Here is a 22,318-nt window from a genome sequence, read left to right on the forward strand (position 1 = left end):
CAATCCACTGGATTTTTGGTTTAAAAACACAGATTTCAGTGTGTGTTTTTGATTAAGTTTGCTTGTATCTTGGCTTTGCAGCGTAAAGAAAAGGCAACTTTTAAAAAAAGGGCAGACTCAGACTGGAAACAACAGCAATTTTTCAGTCGTATATATTTAAATGTGGATGCTGTGTAACATCCAGAGGGGATGTTCTGAAAGGCAGCTGCGTGTCGCAGAAAGAGAAGGGTCAGAGGAGATAAATGTGGGTGCAATGGTAATGATTTACAGTCCAAATTCAAAATACGTTGGAATGCAGCGTTAATAAAAACACGCTGTAATGATTCACTAATCATCGAATCTGTTATGATCGGTGGATTGTGGAGGTCGCAGAGGACCCAAACAGCGAGCCGGAGGCAGATGGAGGAAAACCGAAAAGCGCAGAAAAGCTGAAAAAACAGAAACTAACAAACAAAAGACCGAGTTGAGTCAGAAATACTCAGGTCAGGGTCAACACTGGAATGTACATGAACATTTATCAAAAATGTCTCGTTAGAGAAAAACTGTTGGCACACAGTTCCTTCTGACTGTTTGTTGGAGTAAAAAAAAAAAAATTAAAAAAAAATCAGAGCAGTGGAGGTTTTTTTCTTAATTTATTTATTTTGTTATAGTTCAATTGATTTAATAAACTTATAAACCATGAACCCTCAAACAGACGTGTGGCTGTTTATTCAGCTCCTAAAAACTAATGCAACACCACTAATGTTAAAATATTACAGAAAAAAGACATTGGCTGTGTTCGAAACCGCATATTTCTCCTACTACTCCTACTAACTTTTTTTAAGTTCCCGGATGCATACTAGATTCTCCGAAATGTTGGGTATGCATCGTGAGGTTACTACTCATACTCAAACTACCCAAGATGCAACGTAACGTGACGTCGCCGATCGTCATTTCCTGTCAAAACGGCAGTTTCAAGCTAGCTACAACGAGGGTAGGTTCACTTCCTGTTTTCAAAACAAAAGCACCAATTGTATGGTAATGGCTTTCCCTATGATAAAAGGCAACGGGTATTTTATTTTGTGAAAATAACCGGAAGTTGCTTGAAACTGCCGTTTTGACAGGAAGTGACGATCGGCGACGTCACGTTACGTTGCATCTTGGGTAGTTTGAGTATGAGTAGTAACCTCATGATGCATACCCAACATTTCGGAGAATCTAGTATGCATCCGGGAACTTCTCGCTTACTCAAACTCGCATACTAACTCAAAAAGTTAGTAGAAGTAGTAGGAGAAGTATGCGGTTTCAAACACAGTCTATATGTTTTAAAATAAACTTAGTGTGGTACATCTTCACAATGCATGCAAGTTATTTTGATGTGTTTTACTTCATAGTAACAAAAAAATGTGTATTTTACTACATAATATTGTGGAGTGCACAGTATCTACGTAATAAAGAGTAATATAGAGCACACACTATGTATAATGAGATATAGAGTATGCATTCTATAGATATTTAGTAATCTCTTCTACAATAACTAAATAAGATTGAATACAGGAATAATGCAGGAATAACGATGAGGATCTGAAAGCACGACTAAAAACCAGGAGCGATCTGTATTCAGGTTAATCAACAAACACAGTCCAGCGGCTCAGCATCTCATATTTTTGGCTGCTTTTGTTCTATTATGAGCCCAAATGCTTTGGTGTGGGACTAATAGAGCCATGTAGTCATGCATGGTTGTGTTTTTCCTGCTGAAATAATCCTGGAAAAAAAATGTCTGGATGGCAGCCTTTGTTGCTCCTAAATCTGAATGCATAATTCAGAATAAATGTGGTCTTCAGAGATGTGGACTGTATGATACCATGAGCACTAAAGCATCTCCACACCCACCCAAGTAGTCACGCACCACCCCGTACGACCCATCAAAACCCAACAAGGTGCAACAATTGTGAAACTGAGAAGTTGAAACTGAGTCGTTACTTTTGTTTATGCATACTGTAACCATGAATGTATTATAAGTGGATACGGCGTCAACTCTCAGCCGGCACGCCGATTTTTCCCAGTGGCCACTTGTGGTATTGCAACAAAAAAATCCCCAGTGGCCCAAAAAGCATTTTCCCCACAGACCGCAACAGTAAAAGAGACGCCTGTAAAACTGTTCACAGGACGCCTCTAGCTGTAACCGCTGTTATTTACTAATCTATACTTTTTAAGTCATGGACTTTTTATCCGTCAAAGAGTTTTCTAACGGCCAGAAAAGTCTCTTTTCCCAGCGTGACGTCACAGCTGTGTACGTGCACTGTGATGTGTACGTACGTGCACGTCCTCATCGCCCCGGAGCATGATGGGAGGCCCCAAAGCATCATGGGGGGTGACTCTACTGCGCATGCTCTATGGGCCGCATAACACAGAAGTAAACCCGGAAGTCAGAAACTTTTTCGGCGTATGCCATTTTGCGGTCCGGTATCCAGAGAATTGCCGTTTCTCAATTACCAAGTACGCTAAGTCGTACTCGTGTGCTTACAAGTATGGACTAGTTGGAAGTACAGACTTCTGAGTACACAAGTACACTCAATGTGCATTAGGAACGAAAGCGTACTTGATTACGTCAAAGACTTTGACGTTGCTGCAAAAAAGTTTTTGATTTTTCTGTCCATCGCTGCCAAAAATGCCTTCAATTGAATTCTTATCCACAGAAAAAAATAATTGTACATGTATGTGTTACGGATCACGGCTATCTGTGAGATGCAGCTCCACACTACTGTTGCTTCTACATATCACAGACGACAACCAGGTGGATTATGGGGTGTTTATTACAGCTCTTTTCCTGCAACACAGCATATAGCACCGCAGTGGTGTGGGAAAGTTAGCGTCACAGTCTCGGGACAATCAACAACACCTGACACGAGGGAAAACATTTAAGCTAGTTTAGCAACATGAACAAATCTGTAAACGTACTTTTATGGTCTAATAACTCGCAGTAAACTCTCAGAACAGTTAGGAAAGGTCCCAGTGAGTACATGATACAGTAAATTATAATCTTTCCTCTGTGCAGTACCCAAACCAACCACTACGCCAATAGAGTGCAGTGTTGCACCTCTTTTGCCATAATTTAATAGGCACAAATCTACTGTTACACCCCTGCATCTACAACCTAAATCAAATCATTTAATTATAACTGTTAGCTGTTCAGCTAATGTTCAGTTCGCATTTCTGAAAACCCTAAAACCGTTTTTAGAAACGGCTTAAACTTCATTGAGCGACCACAAAGTTTTTGTGTAAATAAGAGTAACATTTCCAAACAGAACTTACAGTTATGTGCTTTCTCCTCTGCTATTTTTGCTCGTGCCGCACTGCTTTCTGGGATAGCGAGCCGTCTGAAGTCTACACAAGTCACCAAAGAAGCAAACTCAATAAAATGGGCGGAGCAAGTACACATCCGGGAACTTGTCTGGATTCGTACTTTGAATTGGAACAGTACTCGGTCCTTCTGTGATGACGTTTCAGAAGTGCACGAGAACACAAGTACAGACACGTACGCATATTGAGAAACGGCCAATATAACGCATCCATGGTATTGTACCTACCAACCTCTCCGACTTCTTGTAAAGCTTTTCCCGTGGTGTTGGGGTTCTGCAAACAGTCGTGACGATGTCCGTCTCTCCTTTATCTGTTCACCAGACCACAGAAAAGTTTCCTCTTCACACGAGTCCAACTTACACGAGGCCAGGCCCCGAGCAGCAGCGGTATTTCAGGATTTTACTCATGTCTGTTTTGTTTTCAGGATGGGAAAGATTCAGCTAACATTTGTGGATGTAGCAACGAGCTCCTGTTTGTTCACAGACAGCAGCAATGATTTCCACTGCAGTTATCCAGCCTGAAGATCACAGCCGTCCAGTTCTGGCTTGTTGCTGTCCAGAGATTTCTCAGCATTTTATGATAATATTTACCATTTATATGGAAATGAAGTAATTCTTCTCATCTTTCTGGTGAGAATTTTTCCATTCTTTAGATCACACAGTGTTTCCAAACTGTTGCTGGCATCAAATCAAAATTACGCGTAGATACATTTTGGAAAATGTCCAAAAAAAAGCAAACTGGATGTGCAATATATGCCCATGTATCTGTGTTGTATTTCGACCATTATTTTGTTTTTTACTTTGCTCAAAAACATCTCAACAGAATTTGATGCCGACATAAAGACTGGCTTGAAAATGTGTTGATTTGTTGGTCTGAAAAACAGAAGTCTAGTGTATGAATGTTCCTAATCGTGGTGAAACAGACGATAATTCCCTTGGGTAGAGGGAATCAGTCACAATCTGTGGTCTCTTCTCCCTTTGGAATCAATCGACTTTGAGACTCCTGAAGGTGTTTTATCAGTTGGGGAAACATACAAGGATCTACCCTTCAGTGGACCATTTCATTTCTGAGCCTTCTTTCTGTACATGATGCTTTGTGTCTACTTGCTTGTGTTTATCATCAGAGACCAAGGCGGTTCGGTCATTTGCACCCCCGGCTAGGAGTGTAAAAGTGTCTATTTTTGAGCCAAGATCGAAACTCATCAAGGGGATGGTTAGGTTTTACAGGCTCAGTGTTTGGACAAAAGGGGAGATTTAATCAGTCTAATTGCTAAAAGTTAGAGAAAAAAGTTAAGGTCTTTTCATTACAAGACGACCAACTGAAGAATGTCGACGCTTCTGCCAGGAAGCCAACCTCTCAACTAGTTTTTTAAAGTTGGTGTAAGAGATTATTTTTAAGCAAAATAAAGTGTTTCTCCTCCAAAAAGAAATCCTGCAGCTTGTTTCAAAGTGAGAACTGTAACACCCGACAGCGAACATTAAAAAAGACGCCTTAAAAAAATAAATGTTTATACTCGAAGGCACCCATCCATCTGTCATCTTCTGCTGACCCGAGGTAGGGTCACCCAGACATCCGTCTCCCCAGCGAGACTCTCCAGCTCCTCCTGGGAGATCCGATGGGATAGATAGTCCCTCCAGCATGTTCTGGTTCTGCCCCGGGGCCTAAAAACCTCCAAAGTGAGACGACCAGGAGGCATCCTAACCAGATGAACCACCTCAGCCGACTCCTTTCTATGTGGAGGAGCAGCGGCTCTACTCCGAGCTCCCTCTGGCTGAGCTCCTTCCCCCCCCGATGGTGAAGCTCCTTCCCCCCCATCTCTCTGGCTGAGCTCCTCCCTCTGGATGGTGAAGCTCCTCCCTTCCGGATGGTGGAGCTCCTCCCTTCCGGATGGTGGAGCTCCTCCCTTCCGGATGGGAGCTCCTCCCTCCAGATGGATGGGAGCTCCTCCCTCCAGATGGTGGAGCTCCTCCCTCCAGATGGTGGAGCTCCTCCCTCCAGATGGTGGAGCTCCTCCCTCCGGATGGTGAAGCTCCTCCCACCGGATGGTGAAGCTCCTTCCCCCGGATGGTGGAGCTCCTTCCCCTGGATGGTGAAGCTCCTCCCACCGGATGGTGAAGCTCCTCCCACCAGATGGTGAAGCTCCTTCCCCCGGATGGTGGAGCTCCTCCCCCCGGATGGTGAAGCTCCTCCCCCCGGATGGTGAAGCTCCTCCCCCCGGATGGTGGAGCTCCTCCCCCCGGATGGTGGAGCTCCTCCCCCCGGATGGTGGAGCTCCTCCCCCCGGATGGTGGAGCTCCTCCCTCCGGACGGTGGAGCTCCTCCCTCCGGACGGTGAAGCTCCTCCCTCCGGACGGTGAAGCTCCTCCCTCCGGATGGTGAAGCTCCTTCCCCCCCCCCATCTCTCTGGCTGAGCTCCTCCCTCTGAATGGTGGAGCTATTCCCCCTCTCTCTCTGGCTGAACTCCTCCCTCCGGATTGTGAAGCTCCTCCCCCCGGATGGTGGAGCTCCTCCCCCCATCTCTAAGGCTGAGCCCCGCCCCCCTCTGAAGGAAACTCATTTCCGCCGCTTGCATCTGTGACCTCATAAATTCGGTCACGACCCAGATCTGTGACCACAGGTGAGGGTGAACTCAGGGACTAACCCCTGACCCAGAGCTCCACCCTTGTACCGAGCTAACTTTCAGCCCTGAAGCACAATACATGTTGACTAAGGATTTGATAACTGGAGGTTTCCCCACATTTGAATGCAAATCACAGCTCTCTCTTAATGAAGAGCAGATGTATCACACATTATCTAATGAGTTACAGGCTTATGGATCAAATGAGTGAACATCAAACAGAAAATCATTCCTGGAGCAAAAAGATTATCCGTCAGAGCAAAATCCCCAACCTCCTGGAAATAATCTGATGTAGCTCCATTAACATTACAGGCACAGAACAGGTAGGTGTAGGTTCACAACACAGAAACCAAATGGCCTGCCTTCCACCGAGTTCAGAATGGCTGATACATCACCGGAGCATCACAATACCCTCGGGGTGGACAGGGGAACAAGTGCAGACCTTTGCAAAGTGAGTCCACAAGCAGTCCTTTGCTGGTACAAAGTGTCGCACACAGACCCGTCAGCCCCACAAAAGTTATAACTACATTTCTAAAGAAATTATCATCCTTTGCCCCAATTACGTCAAGAGAGAATAAAATGTTTTAGTTAACTCTCAAGTGGAGGTCTTCAGAGGGTGGAAATGGAACACTATCAGGCTGTCAGACTGGATTACGGTGACTGAGCACCTGCCTCTGCGGAGCTGGAAAACAGGAATTTAAGCCACAGCGCCGCTCTCCACATCAGCCGCTCCTTCGTGGCCGCTGCCGTTTCAGAAGTGACATGAACTGAGAATAATTATTTGAAAGCTTCCCGAAGACAAAGCCCTGCGAATACCAATTCCCTGCACAAGAGGATGTTTCTATATTGTATGAGCGTGACTGTAAGGCAGTCCTTTGGCGCTGCTTTACTTCCAGTTAAACTCCAATGTCAGCACGCCAGAGTGCACGCTGTGTCTTCAGCAACCGTCCTGAAGGAAACACGAATGTCCGTTTTACAGCCATCAAACAGAAATGTTCAATTCACTGGAGGCACTAAAAGAAACGTCACCGAAACGCTGACCGTTCAAACTAAATTTACCAAAAGTGGCTTAAAGTGCCACTTTTTAGTGATATTAGAAGTTTATTTCAATGGCACATTTAAAACAACAACAGCTGACCAAAGGGCAAAACAAGCTGAACAAATATAAAGTGAGAAAAAACATTTTTTAAGCAACGTTTTAAAATGATCGAGGGTCTGATGAGTTGTTTCAAAGGTCAGGGGGCTCGATGGAAAAGGCTCCGCCCCTTTTACTGGATGGAGGGACATCCAACAGCGATTGATTCGTGGACTTAAGAGCTCTGGATGGAGCGCGAGACTGTAAAAGTTTGGCAGGAAAGGTGGCGTCATGCTTTTAAAGATTGGGTTGTGATTGGTCGGCTAACAACATCATTTCCGGGAATCACTTTTCCGGTTTAGCTCCTTCCTCTCAGAACAACAACAACCGCCATTTTTGAAAGAGTTTACTGTGTGCCGGTCAACATTTGGTCAAAATTATTTGCATTTCAACATCAACAAGCTCCAACTCCAACAACACTCTTTCTCTCTCGGTCGTGGAACGGAGCCGGAAGGTGAACAATCAATCAACCACTTTCACCATAGACATCGCCAGATTGGGTCGTTTAACGTAGCGCCGCCTACTGATCGGGAGGTGAACTGCCTTGGGTATCTGACATCCCGACGGAGAACTTCCAAAGGTTTAGTGACCACGGAGTGGGATTGAAGGATAGCGACGGAGAAGCATACCGAGGCCTTTAGACTCTTTAAAACTATGCAATACAAATTTAAACTGGATCCTGTAATGGACTGTGAGCCAATGTAGAAGAAGGTGTGAAGAAGGCTGCTTTATGTACAGCGATGAAGTGACGATTGATTAACACCAACGAGATGTAATAAAAGCATGAAAAAGGCATGTAAAGGGATGTAGGCCTTCACCTTAGGGAGGAGTCTTAATTTAAAAGAGCTTTTTGTCAAATTCAACGCAGTCACGTCAGGTTCTTTGAAACTTGGTGACTGTGAGAATATCATGAGCCAATCTGAAAGGTTGGATTGACCCAAAACTCGTTATAAACATTTATCTTCTGTGCATGAATAAACTAAAACCTACTTTATCTCAAAGTGAATAACTTCCACAGCGATGACATGTTATCAAACTGAGTCCTCATGTCTTTCTGTTTCCCTGCAAGCAGCCAGACCTTCTTTAATCTTTTAAAGTGGTCTTGAGCAATAATTCTCCAGATTTCTGAAGGTCTTTCAGGGTTTTTCTTTGGACTTTGGCTGATTTTTCACTCATTTTCAGTCCAGAAATGTGTTTTTTTTTCTTTGTTAAGCCACTTAACCTGTGAACCATTCAGGCAGGAAAAAGGCTCCTAACTCAAGGGATGAACCAGTGTTGTGTCCACACAGAACAGACAACTGAGCAAAGAAGCTGTTTTAAACTGGATCTTTAGGCACTTTGTTACCAGAGACACATCATTTGTTCCCATTTCTTTAGCTGCATGTGTGAAAAACAGCAAAGATAACACAGTGTGACAGACAGAAAACAGGATTTCTGCAGCAACAAGGTGATTCCCAAAGAGCTGTTAGCTGAAAACTTGGCATATCTCAGCATGGTGTGCAGTGTGTCCTTAAAACATTTGAGGAAACTGGACAAGTGGAGGACAGAAGAAGAAGTGTCAGGCCTAAAGAACTATCTCCAGCAGATGAACAGGATCTGAAAGTGATGTCCTTAAGAAAGAGGAAAACATCCAGCAAAGACCTGACACAGGAGCTGAGAGATGCATCTGGACCTTCAGCTGATCCATCTGCTGTTGGCCCAAGCCTCATCAGAAATGGGCTCCATGGAAGGGCGGCTGTCAGGAAGCCGTTCTTAAGGAAGGGAAACAGGGAGAAAAGGCTGAGCTGGGCCAAAGGACACAAGAAGTGGGCTGAAAATCAGCGGCAGCAGGTCTGATGGAGGGATGAATCCTCCCCAGAGCCCGGAGCTCAACATTACTGAAGCAGTGTGGGATCATGTTGGCAGAGAAGGCAACAAAAGGCAGCCCACATCCAAAGAAGAGCTTTGGGATGTCCTTCAAGAAGCCTGGAGAACTATTCCTGAAGACTCCTTAAAGAAAGGACAGAAAGCTCGTCTCAATAATCATGTTTTAAATTATGACTTTTAGGACTTAAATTATCAGATTCTTTTTTACAGGTACGTTCTGTTTACCCAAAAATAATATAATTAATTATAATAAATAATTAACATACATGTTAAGAAGCAGCACTTTGTCCAGGATCCCACATGGTGACAGAATCGGTGTTTATGGCCGCCGTGCTGTAGCTCTGATGAGGAATGGCAGTTCACTTCTCAGTTGGACCATCTTTCACTCAGCTTGCCTCCACCATCCTGACTTTTCCCTCATTTCCAGAATGTTTTTCGACCCCCCCCCCGGACTCGGCTGGCCTTTCAGCACGCAGCCGTTTAATGTACTGGGATGGAGCGCGATATGAGCCTCACAAAAGCAATGTCTGTTCTGTCATGAAAATGGGAGCGTCGTGCACCTCGCCCCACGAGCCCCTTGTGGCTGCGCTGCATTTATTGGGTCTGCTGTCAGTGGCGAGGCTCCCGTCTCCTCCTCTCGCCGCCGTTTCTCCCCGTGTGATTGTTGAGCGTTAATGAAAAATGGGGAGTCTGGAAAGAAGCCATTTTTCACACATCTGAGGAACTCACTCACATCAAGGCTTCCCTGCAAATGCTTTGGACGGTTAAAAAAAAAAAAATGGGAAACCTCTTCTACATTTTGATGACAATCAAACCGTCTTTCTTTGGTGAACGCCATCATGCATTTAACTGAAAAAATACATCCTCAACCACCGCCCTGGGCTTGGTATTCGGCCTAAAAGACGACTTGGAAACATAAGAATAAAGCAAAGATTGCTGGTTCCAAGGTTTTATTGAAGAAAACTTCTCATTTTAATAAGATTTCTAAAGGCTGCAGCTTAAAACTGGTCAGAGATGAAGGGGAAACTGTTAATGGGGAAAAATATTTTGTGTGGCCCAAAAAACTGTGGCAGTAAAAACTTGTAAAAACTCATTATTATCGCGTTAACTCGCTAATTATTTAACGCCGATAAACATTGTATCGCACATTAACGCATGTTTTATTATTTATTTTATTTTGTAAAAGTCTGTTGCTCACAGGCTTTTATTTTGTAAAAGTCTGTTGCTCACAGGCTTTTATTCTGTAAAAGTCTGTTGCTCACAGGCTTTTATTCTGTAAAAGTCTGTTGCTCACAGGCTTTTATTCTGTAAAAGTCTGTTGCTCACAGGCTTTTATTCTGTAAAAGTCTGTTGCTCACAGGCTTTTATTCTGTAAAAGTCTGTTGCTCACAGGCTTTTATTTTGTAAAAGTCTGCTGCTCACAGGCTTTTATTTTGTAAAAGTCTGCTGCTGTCTGCTGTGGAACAGGAAAAGAAAGTAATCGGCGGATCCACCAAACATGGAGAAGGGTACGGAACTTTTACTCGGCCATTTTCATGTTAAAGTTCTTCCAGACGGCGCAGTCGACAGAACCAAAGTCATCTGTAAACACTGCCAAGTTGAATTGTCTTCTCAGCGTAGTAGTTCCAGTCTAAAATATCACTTAAAGGCAAAACACACAACTGATAGCAGCAAGTCATTCAAGGAAACAGACAGTGGAGCGAGGCTTCTACATAAAAACTACAGAAAGATGCTGATGTTAAAAGTGTGTTTGCACAACAAATGTTATGGCACTTTCATTCATATGGCAGCACATTTAAAATAAAGCTAAATGCTAAAAGCTATACGCTACTTTTGGATTCATTTTGGGATTTTGCATTTAAATGTGATTAATCGAGATCAATCAGGGAAATCATGTGATTAATTAGATTAAACATTTTAATCGTTTCCCAGCCCTACTTTCTACATAAGCGTCTACTGGGATGACGTCATCGACGCGCCGCTGTTTTTCACTAAGCCAGAAAAAGAAAGCGTGAAATCAGACTTGCTGATACAAACTGAACAGCTTCAACATCCAACTGACGAGTGGGAAATCATCTCAGTTTTGCTGCCGCTCAACTACCAGCAGACAGAGAAGCAACTGCCTCCCAAACCGGCTCATAACCTCCTGCACGACGCTGGAAAAGAGGGCCGCTTGACTTAATAACAGCAAGCAGATTCCTGCTGCGTTTTACACAACACTAATAGAAGCATCAAGCAAAACCATTAAAGTTGCACACTTACTGTCCACAATAATGAGCTGAGAGAGGTAAGAGATCTGCAGGGTTTAGTGATAATTATTCCTATTTACCACATGTAAATCTCCTCTTTTATTAGCTTTTCTGCTTTCCTGCAGCTTAAAAATTGGCAGCCATAAGTATGACAGCCTTTCTGAGCAGATTAACACCAACCTAATTGATCGTAGTATATAAACATCGTTCAGTTCAGTTACCACCTCAACCACAGGCTTAATGAACCCTTTCATTATCGGCTATTTCCTGTGATTCAGAGCTACTTACCAGGCTGGAGTGCCTCGTCTTATTTTTTCTGCTTTTTGGGGAAACACGAGTCGCTTTTTTGGCTTTCAGATCTTTTGCTCGAGGCTTTTACGACATACAATAAACATTAAAAGGAAATTATTCTTTACACTGCACTGAAAATTAACCAAACACAGCGAGCAATTACGCGGAGAATGAAAACAACCCCCGACTTAACAGTCCTTATTAGTGAGTGGAGAGGAAGCGAGCGGAACGCTCCAGAGGCCGGCCTTCTGCCACCTTCTGTTTGTTCAGCCCTAAAATGTCATTTCTCAGACACGACCGCAGCCGGATTGTTTCGTCAAACACAATCGCAGCATATTTGTTTTTGCACAGGTACGTCAGGCTGGAGTGTTTGCCTCAGATAAACCGTGTGCACGGAGCAGGAAGTGAAAGATTTACAGGCCGTCGGGGATATGCTGGTTTTTCCAGCACCTGCTCGGGATTTAAGTGGAAACACTTAAAATCTGGATTATCGCTGAAAGGTTTAAGTGGCCACCTGCCGTCCTTCACACCCTCTCTGAATAATTTATGTGAAATGACGAGCCAGACGTGCTGTCTTTAAGGCTACTTTTTCATTACAGATTATCATAAATATGCAGTTTCACCATTCCTCATTTAAAACCCAGAAATACAGAGTTTAGGGGGAAAAAATTGTCAAATTTATCTTGTGTTTGGCCACAGGAGCCACCGATTTGAGCAAATTTGTTCTGTAAAATCAGTGAAAACACTCCGATTGATCATCACAAGCTCAAGGAGTCAGCCAATCAAAACTAAGCTGAAGCAAAGCCATCAAAAAAAAGCTGCAAAGTGGTGGAGAAACAGGTAGTTGTCACACACTGTAGCTGTAGTTATCAAGTGATGGACACTCGTGGTTATTTTATCAAAATAAAAAAGTTCAGTTTGTTCTTCACATGTAATTAAAATATGTATAAACTGTGTATCAGAACAAATTTGCATGTAAATGATCCATTAACCAACTATTATATGGAGCCAATATGCAACAAAAAGGTTGGGATGCCGTTAAAAATGTAAATTAAACAGAATGTCAGTAATTTGCTAACTTCAAACTAACATAACAACGACCTCAGGACATGTGTTCGAAACCGCATACTTCTCCTACTAACTTTTTGAGTTAGTATGCGAGTTTGAGTAAGCGAGAAGTTCCCGGATGCATGCTACATTCTCTGAAATGTTGGGTATGCATCATGAGGTTACTACTCATACTCAAACTACCCAAGATGCAACGTAACGTGACGTCGCCGATCGTCATTTCCTGTCAAAACGGCAGTTTCAAGCTAGCTACAACGAGGGTAGGTTCACTTCCTGTTTTCAAAACAAAAGCACCAATTGTATGGTAATGGCTTTCCCTATGATAAAAGGCAACGGGTATTTTATTTTGTGAAAATAACCAGAAGTGCGTTGCTCACTGCGGCTAGCTTTAGTAGCTCTGAATTCGTGGGAACAAAATTGTAAATAGCCGGTATTTTGTCAGGTTTTCAACACGTTGGGGATCTAAACGACTACTTTCTCTCCTGAAAATGTTTCAAATGTTGCTAAAGTTTACAGAGTTTAGAGCTTAAGAGAAATCAGCTTCAGGCCGGCTAATTTCGGCTCGGGCAGGAGAGAAATGCATTGTGGGTAAACGCTCTGCATACTGTCTGATCGATGAGCATGCAGAATGGAAGTAAGCGATTTCGAACACAGCCATAGAAAACAGATGTGTAGCATATCCTCTTCTTTTAACAAAATCTGTAAACATCTGGAACTGAGGAGACCAGCTGCTGGACCTCTGGGAGAGGAATGATGTCCCATCCCTGCCTGACAGAATTCTGGGTCTTCTTTGTTGTCTTTTAAATGTTTTCAGCACATGGCTACGAATTTGTATGCTAGCCAGCTGGGAGCCGCAAGCTAGGTCTGCTAGAGTCCAAGCTAGGTCTGATAGCGTCCAAGCTAGGTCTGATAGCGTCCAAGCTAGGTCTGATAGCGTCCAAGCTAGGTCTGATAGCGTCCAAGCTAGGTCTGCTAGAGTCCAAGCTAGGTCTGATAGCGTCCAAGCTAGGTCTGATAGCGTCCAAGCTAGGTCTGCTAGAGTCCAAGCTAGGTCTGCTAGCGTCCAAGCTAGGTCTGATAGAGTCCAAGCTAGGTCTGCTAGCGTCCAAGCTAGGTCTGCTAGCGTCCAAGCTGGGTCTGCTAGCGTCCAAGCTGGGTCTGCTAGAGTCCAAGCTGGGTCTGCTAGAGTCCAAGCTAGGTCTGCTAGAGTCCAAGCTAGGTCTGATAGAGTCCAAGCTAGGTCTGATAGAGTCCAAGCTAGGTCTGCTAGCGTCCAAGCTAGGTCTGCTAGCGTCCAAGCTAGGTCTGCTAGAGTCCAAGCTAGGTCTGCTAGAGTCCAAGCTAGGTCTGCTAGCGTCCAAGCTAGGTCTGCTAGCGTCCAAGCTAGGTCTGATAGAGTCCAAGCTAGGTCTGCTAGCGTCCAAGCTAGGTCTGCTAGCATCCAAGCTAGGTCTGCTAGAGTCCAAGCTAGGTCTGCTAGAGTCCAAGCTAGGTCTGCTAGCGTCCAAGCTAGGTCTGCTAGAGTCCAAGCTAGGTCTGCTAGAGTCCAAGCTAGGTCTGCTAGAGTCCAAGCTAGGTCTGCTAGAGTCCAAGCTAGGTCTGCTAGCGTCCAAGCTAGGTCTGCTAGAGTCCAAGCTAGGTCTGCTAGCGTCCAAGCTAGGTCTGCTAGAGTCCAAGCTAGGTCTGCTAGAGTCCAAGCTAGGTCTGCTAGAGTCCAAGCTAGGTCTGCTAGCGTCCAAGCACTCCCAACACGGTTGAAAGTCAGAGTGTAAATGCATGAAACTATTCTGACACTCCCACTTGCATTTGATCTCGTATCAAAGATTAAAGGCTGAAAGAGGAAAGTCCGGTCTCATCTGCTGGCGGGCGAAGATGTGGTGGGGGCCAGTTAGCTCATTTATTGTGTCAGTTATTGTAAAGCTAAATTTTTTTTAGTTTCATTTTATCTTTTCTCATAATCTGAAAGCATCAGCCACTAATTGGGAGGCAGATTAAACAATCCAAACATGTAATATCACTTAAATCCTTCTTACCGTGTTGTTTCCGTTCCCATTTAAATGTAAGCCGCTGTCAAAGAGTGGAGAAGAAACTCTGCTGTGATCCAGCCCCGGAGAACCTGAGGAGAAAAAAAAAGAATGAGTCATGTTCCTGAGAAAAAGGATCTGAAGAATTCCTGTAAAACATTTAGTCCAACTTCAGCTCAGGTCTATCAATATTTCATTCGCTTTAGAAAGGAAGATAATAAACTCAGAACATGATCCTCAAAAACAGTGGCAGAGTTCACGGTTTTGAATTCTGAGGATCATTACGGGCTGCATTCTGCTGCCCTGCCTTTAAGCCGCAGATCACAGGCAGCGGCCACAAAGAGACGGACGCTGTCCTTTGATGATGTTAGCTCGGCGTTAAGTGGACCTGCTTTCTGATTCGGTCACACTCTGTAAAGTGTGACAGGCTGTTTCTGGCCTCTCCCGCTCGTCATCTGCAGCTTTCAGAGAACACCACTCAAACCTTTTTGTTCTCAGGCAGCAAAAGCTTGATTTTATAGGCCAAACAAAACCCGCAACATGCCGAGGCTTTAGCACCTCACTTCATTTTTCATTCTTATTATTTCTCTACATAAGTGTGCCCCTCAAACTGTACTTAAGGAATATTGTGCTTGCTGGTGGAAACTGAAATGTTTAAACAAAAATTCAATTTAGCCTTCAGCAGGTTGGTTTCCAGCAAACAACTGAACATCTGGAGCCTCATACGCACTGCAAAGGAGTTCCCATTTGATATAAACTAAGGATTATGTGGCAGTTGTCTCGAGTATACATCACATGAGGGTTTAAAAGAATGGTTTGTTGAGACTTGGACAAGAAGATTATCAGTTTCTGTAGCAGGAGCAGGATTAAAAATCCACAACTGGCAACACATTCATTAGCCAACTTATCTATAAAAAGTTAGTAAAGGACCTACTGTTGTGTGAGAGAGAAAGTAAACCCTCTATACATCCTAAAGTTTTAAGAATCAGGACGTTATGAGAAATAATCTGCTCTTTTCAAGTTGTTAAAACAAGGTAAATACAACCTTAAAAGAACATTTTACAGCTCAGGAATGAACAGTTTCAGCAGCATAACGTTGGGTTAACCCTGTGGAACCCCGGTTCTGTAAAGTCTGGGTGAGGTCAATGTGCTCTGAAATCTGAGGCCTGGTACCTCAATATAAAGACTGAGAGCGCCAAAGAAGACGCGGTCACTTCCAGGCAGTAGAACCCAGTAAAATGTGCGGAGATACCACAGCTGCCTGGGAAAGAAGTTGGGACAGGCGCAACAAAAGGCTGGAAAAGTTACCGGCATTAAACTGGAAACCTGCACATCTGGAAAGGCTCCATCAAAGCTGAAAGGTTTAAACAGGCGTTAGAGCAACATCTGCTCCCATCCTGACGACGTCTCCTTCAGGAAAGGTCTTGCTTATTTCAGCAGGACAAAGTTAAACCACATCCTGAGTCCAAGCTGCTGGACTGAGCTGCCAGATGTTTCACCACCTGAAAACATCTAAATACAACGAAGACCAGCCAGGAATCCTCCATCAGACAGGAATGGGACAACGTTCCTCTGGGCTCCGCAGTTCCAGATGTTTACAGATGTTGTTAAAAGAACAAACATGGACCTGTCCCAATATTTATGAGACGCGCTGCTGCCATCAGATTCGAGCGGAGCTGATATTTTTCATAAAACAGTAAATTGTCTCACATTTGAAACGATTTCTGTCCGACCGTGACTAAAATATTGGTTTTGAGGTTCACTGCATTTTTGCTTTTATTTACATTCAACACAACGTTCCAGCGGTTCTTAATTAGCATTCTGTTGTATTATCTACAAATTCAGAGTGAAGATTAATTAGCCTGAACACCAGCTTCATGTAAAACTAGAAAAAAGGGCCGCAAAGTGTTGCTTGCTGTCCAAGGATTCTATTAATTCATTCTTAGGCCAGAAATATACTTCCTTTTGATTATGGATACACATGTTTATCCCTTTTTTTTTTTATATAAATGTGCCACAGTGTGAAAGGCTGATGAGAAAGTGACTGTTTCCCTGAATTATCTCGGACTGATAACAGTCAGAACAATCAAACTTGAATGGTTGCTCTAACCCTAACCACAAACCTTTTGCTCAGAAATGCATGTCTGAGTATAAATAATGCCTTCATTTTGTGTTTATAGCTTTTAACCCACATATTCTTGTTGTTTTGGTCTCATTTATTGCATTAATATTTCTTTATTCAGTTTTGTATTAATAGGCAACACATTATGGCTGTGAAGAAATGTAGATTCTGTACAGATGGGAAGTGTGGAGCCAGTTTAAGGCCCCTTATCTCCTGAAAAAAAAATAAAAAATGATCACCCAGAAGCCTCGTTTTTGTCTAAGGAGCAATCATTCAAGTTTCATTGTCTTGACTGTTATCAGTCCGAGATAATTCAGGGGAACAGTCACATTTAAAAAAAAAAAGATGGTTTAAGTTGAAACCACTCAAACGCAACCATTTTATGTTGTTTATGCATATGTAGCAGTGCATTACAACTCAGATATAGCGTCACATAGTGGTCTGATATATTTACTGTCACTGTTTGTGCTTTATGTCACTTTAAATATTTAGAACAATTTTTCAAATTTGGAAACACAGTAATTAACTCTTTTGACCACCAGGGGGGCAATGCCCTCCCTGCCCTCCCGCAAACTCCGCCGATGGCCTCAACTCATCATCTTTAACCTGCAGACACCAACACAGATCGCTTTGTTTTACTCTTTTTGTGATGAACTCTGGAGCCATTTCACGTTCTGTATCCCTCCTCCTCATCATATAAAAAGGACAAAGTAGTCCCACTTAATATGAAAAGGTGCTCCACAACACTGCCAAAACTTCTTTATCCTTCTTACTCGCCAGTTTCCTCTCACCTCCATCCTTCACTCTTCACTGGCTCCACTTGGATGATTTTAGCGTCTCTGTTGTATTTTCTAGCTGCTCGGCTCCATTTCTGACATCACTGCCCAGCTTTAAAGCACAAGCTGATGGGGTTTGCGTCCTTTTAGCGAGGACTGCCGTGTGAAATGAAGCTTTCTGTGGGTTTGAACAGCGTTCCAGCCGGCGCATGCTTACCGAGAGGCAGCTTTAGAAAAGATGGGACTTCTCGCAGGTAGCGAACGGTGATGGTGACCTCGTCCCCTGCGGTACGCAAGAGGTGAACCTGGCAGGAGCGAGAGATTGATTTAGATAGCAGGATGGAGATTATGAGCCATGCAGCAATATGAAATGTAATCTCATATAAATAAAACGAGCCAGATTCATGTCAGGCTGCACACTGCCTGTTCAAAAAACAGATGAGCGAGGAATATTCAATCAGAATTGAAAGCCCGGCTGGAGTTATTTAGCTCCAATCATCCTACACGAGGTAACCGGGCTGCGAATGTCGGATTTTCTGATGCTTAAACGACACAAAATAGCTCCTAAAAACTCTTTTTCCAAGAGGTATTCGTGTGTGGTTGAATCTGTCAACCTTCTATCATCTTAACCCTCACTACCATGTTAAGCTGTAGAAAAAATACCTTAAACTATCTTTTTCCAACTTGAAATGTTATGACTTTTCCTAAAGGGCCCCCATCATTAGAAAAAGTCACACTTTATTTTTGTTTATGTCTCCATGTGGGCTGTACACCACTAGGGTACAAAGATTGTCTTATGGGTAATTTTTGACCCGTGAATTATAAAAACATTTAAACACCAGAAAAAAGTTCACTGTTTTTTTTCCCTTTCAATATAATTAATTCAGAAGTAATTACTTCACATTTGTATAATAGCAATAATAAACCTTTATTATGTAAAAGAAAACTGAGAAAACAAGAAAACTGTTGGTCCAACTGACAGTTGGTTTGTGGTTAAAAAAAAAAGTGTAATCCTGAAAACTGGTGATTGTCTTTTTGTATTGTGTAACAAAAAATACATGATAAAACATGTATTGAATTGAGTTGAATAGATAAATAACAGGTGGTTTCATCATACAAAATAGATTTTGGATTTAAAATTCAATTAAGTTGCTTTATTTTGGGGCTTTGGTAGGGCGGGGCATTTTTGACCCGTACACTGGAAAAAAATCAAAGTCTTACCAAGTATATTTGTCTCATTTCTAGTCAAAATATCTCATTACACTTAATATAAGACACAACTGCCTAACAAGCACTATTTCAGCCAGATATAGGGACTTATTTGAAGACAATACATCTGGAATATCTTGTTAAATGAAAAAGTCTTGTAAACAAATTGTTTAGAGTCGGATTTCATATGAAACAAGCTTTTTTTGACATTTGAAAAGATTTTTAAGCTAATTTCAAGATCACTTTTATCTCAAAAGTCCTAAATATCACATCTTATTTCAAGAACTCTTGACAAGCCGATTTTCACTAGTTCCATTGGCAGATTTATTTTGCTTATTTCAAGCAAAAACGTCTTGTATTTGTTGTTTTTCTTTCTTATTTTTGGAGGGGCATTTTTTCCAGTGTAGGACAAGGGGAATAAACAGAATGTTAAGACCGCACAAGGGTCAAATCAACGAGTGTAACAAGCAAAGTCACTTGTGCCGCCCTAAACAAACGTCTCCTGTCAGACCCCCCCCCCCCAGCAGTCAGTGGGAGCCACGGTTGCTTTAGCCTGAGCATCTGTCAGAGCCGACAGCGACCCAGGCCGCCAGTAAAAGCTCCGGATTTTGGTTCTGAGGAGAAACCGCTCGTTTCGTGGTTTCGACACTCTGGAGGTGAACGCAGCGAACAGCTGTTTGGAGCCGACGGGGAGACAATATAAGAGATTTAACAAAGCTGAACTGGAATAGGAGTTGGGAAGATGAAAGGAAACAGCTGGAGTTGGTGTAGAAACTTCAATTTTAGTGCAGCTTCCGACACTCGTCGGCTCGTTTTCAGCCAATCAATCACCGCGTCATCCGAAAAACAAACGGGCTCCTGCCAAGATGAGGAATTTAGCATCAATTTAAACCTGCGGAAGAAAGTTGGAGCAGTAAAGGATGGAGGAGGGTGTAGGTGTTTATTAAAAGTTAATTATAAATATACTCACAACTTCCTCATGGGTGCAGTGCTCAACGTTTATGCCGTTGACCTAAAGAAAGCAACAGAGAGGGCGGAAAGGTAAAGAAGCTAAAGTATATTTTAACATTTAGCTCTTTATGTGCGTTTACAGGGTGGGTGAAGGTCCAGCCCTGGTGTTTGTCAGCGTACAGGATGGAGCAGGAAAAGCGCTCCAGGACTGATCATCTGTGCGATGGATGAACATTTATCACGACCACAAAGACCAAGTTACAAAGAGATCCAACAACAACTACAAAGAGGAGCAGCAGCAGGGTTCCCACAACGTAAAAACCTGGGCAGGGAGCCTAAATATATCTGACAGCCTCTTCATATATTCCTATTTATTTATCTTCCAATGCAAAGCATCTGAATCTACGACGTAAAGCGATGTGAAACACTTGGGTTCAGCCCTGCTCTGCTCAGCGAAAACACAACGAATCAACATCAGGATCAGGAAGGATTTACTGCTGTTAGCTCTACGGCCCGAAGTCACAGAAACAGGGGATGGAGGAAGGAAGGAGGGAAGGAAGGAGGGAGGAAGGAAGGAAGGAAGGAAGGAGGGAGGAAGGAAGAAGGAAGGAAGGAAAAATGAAGGAAGGAAGGAAGGAAGGATGAAAAAAAAGGAAGGAAGGAAAGAAGAAAAGGAAGGAGGGAAGGAGGAAGGAAAGAAAGAAAGAAGAAGAAAAGAAGGATGAAAAAAGGAAGGAAGAACAAAGGCAGGAAAATGAAAGGAAGGAAGAAAGGAAGGAAAGAAGAAAAGAAGGAGGGAAGGAAGGAAGTAAGGAAGGAAAAAGGAAAAAAGGATGAAGAAAGAAGGAAGAAAAGGAAAGAAGAAGAAAAGAAGGATGGAAAGAAGAAGAAAAGGAAGGAAAGAAGGAAGGATGAAGAAAGAAGGAAGGAAGGAAGATGAAAGAAGGAAAAGAAGGATGAAGGAAGGAATGAAATAAGGAGAAAAGGAAGGATGAAAGAATGAGGGAAGGAAAGAAGGAAGGATGAAAGAAGGAAGGAAAGAAGGAAGGAAGGAAAGAAGGAAGGATGAAAGAAGGAAGGAAAGAAGGAAAGAAGGAAGAAGAAAGAAGGAAGATGAAAGGAATGAAGGAAGGAAAAAAAGGATGAAGAAAGAAAGAAGAAGAAAAGGATGAAGGAAGAAAGAAGGAAAAAGGAAAGAAGGAAAGAAGGAAGGATGAAAGAAGGAAGGAAAGAAGAAGAAAAGGAAGGATGAAAGAAGGAAGGAAGGAAGAAGAAAAGGAAGGATGAAAGAAGGAAGGAAGGAAGAAGAAAGAAGGAAGGAAGATGAAAGGAATGAAGGAAGGAAAAAAGGATGAAGAAAGAAAGAAGAAGAAAAGGATGAAGGAAGAAAGAAGGAAAAAGGAAAGAAGGAAGGAAGGAAGGAAAGAAGAAGAAAAGGAAGGATGAAGAAAGAAGGATGAAGGAAGGAAAGAAGGAAAGAAGATGAAAGAAGGAAGGAAGAAAGAAGGAATGATGAAGAAAGAAGGAAGAAAGATGAAAGGAAGGAAAGAAAAAGAAAAGGAAGGAAGAGGAAAGGAGAAAAGAAGGAAGGAAGGTAGAGGAAAGGAAGTAAAAAGGAAGGAAGGAAGAAGAAAGGAAGGAAAGAAAATAAGGAAGGAAGGAAGGAAGGAAGAAGGAAAAAAGGATGAAGAAAGAAGGAAGAAGAAAGGAAGGAAAGAAGAAGGAAAGAAGGAAGGAAGGAAAGAAGATGAAAGAAGGAAGGATGGAAAGAAAGAAGGAAAGAAGAAGAAAAGAAGGATGGAAGGTAGAGGAAAGGAAGTAGAAAGGAAGGAAGGATTCTGCTCAATGAAAACACTTTGGGATCATCATGCAGTCGCCGTGGGAACGATCGCTGCTGTCGCTAACTCGGTTTAGCAACTTTTACACCCGTTTTCAGTTCAATAAAACTTTATTAACCCCAGAAGAGAAATCAGATTGTTGCAGTATTCATCATCATTAAAGATCAGCTGCTGTTACACAAAACAACTTAAAATATAAACCAGCTGACAAACGTGTAGAAAGCTGAAGAGTAGCAGAGAGGAAGGTGTGGTAGAAACCTTCAGAGGTCTCCATCACTGGGTTGGGCTGTTATTCCTTCGACCTCGTCCATTTTACCCACCAATAATCTCACATTCCTCATAATGATCAAAGGAAGAAATTATTTAAACTTCCTCCTCCTTTTTTTCTTCATTTTGTTCCCGCTTCACATCCTAGACGTCTCCTCTTCAACTCATCTGGATTTTGTGCCTTAATACAGGAATTTCTTGGAGCTTTGGAAAGCTCAGTTAAACTGCTCCAACGGGTTAAAAAAATTAGTCGTTGCCATGGTTACGCATCATAACAGATGTAAAAGCAGCTCAGCATCCAAACCAGCTCAGAAAAATGCTTCAGAAAAATGCTTCAGAAATCTGCGTTTTGACAGAAAAAAAGGCCTCGTCCTGCAGGGCGGCGCCGTTCCGGGATTTCAGAAACTTCCTGCAAAACACACCCAGCAAAAAAAAAAAAAAAAAAAAAAAAAAAAAAAAAAAAAAAGCTGCAACCTTTTGAGCAAACCTTAATTAAAAGAGGGAGACCTCGAATTTCTGCATCACTGATAAACAGACAGAGTGGGAGGCAGAACGAACAAGGA

General features: G+C 42.7%; 1 protein-coding gene across 2 annotated transcripts in view; it reads right to left on the reverse strand.

The window, feature by feature from the left end:
- The window catches only part of sntg2 (syntrophin, gamma 2), a 144,208-nt gene that overhangs the window by 80,814 nt on the left and 41,076 nt on the right, over window positions 1–22,318 (reverse strand). For both annotated transcript variants that reach the window (XM_075448207.1, XM_075448208.1), the window contains exons 6-8: window positions 19,670–19,711; window positions 17,708–17,795; window positions 14,602–14,684 (exon numbers count right to left, since the gene is read on the reverse strand). In XM_075448207.1, the coding sequence (XP_075304322.1) occupies window positions 14,602–14,684; window positions 17,708–17,795; window positions 19,670–19,711 (213 nt within the window). The remainder of the gene's footprint in view (window positions 1–14,601; window positions 14,685–17,707; window positions 17,796–19,669; window positions 19,712–22,318) is intronic.

Source organism: Odontesthes bonariensis, chromosome 17 (assembly GCF_027942865.1).
Source record: "Odontesthes bonariensis isolate fOdoBon6 chromosome 17, fOdoBon6.hap1, whole genome shotgun sequence".
Taxonomy (NCBI): domain Eukaryota; kingdom Metazoa; phylum Chordata; class Actinopteri; order Atheriniformes; family Atherinopsidae; genus Odontesthes; species Odontesthes bonariensis.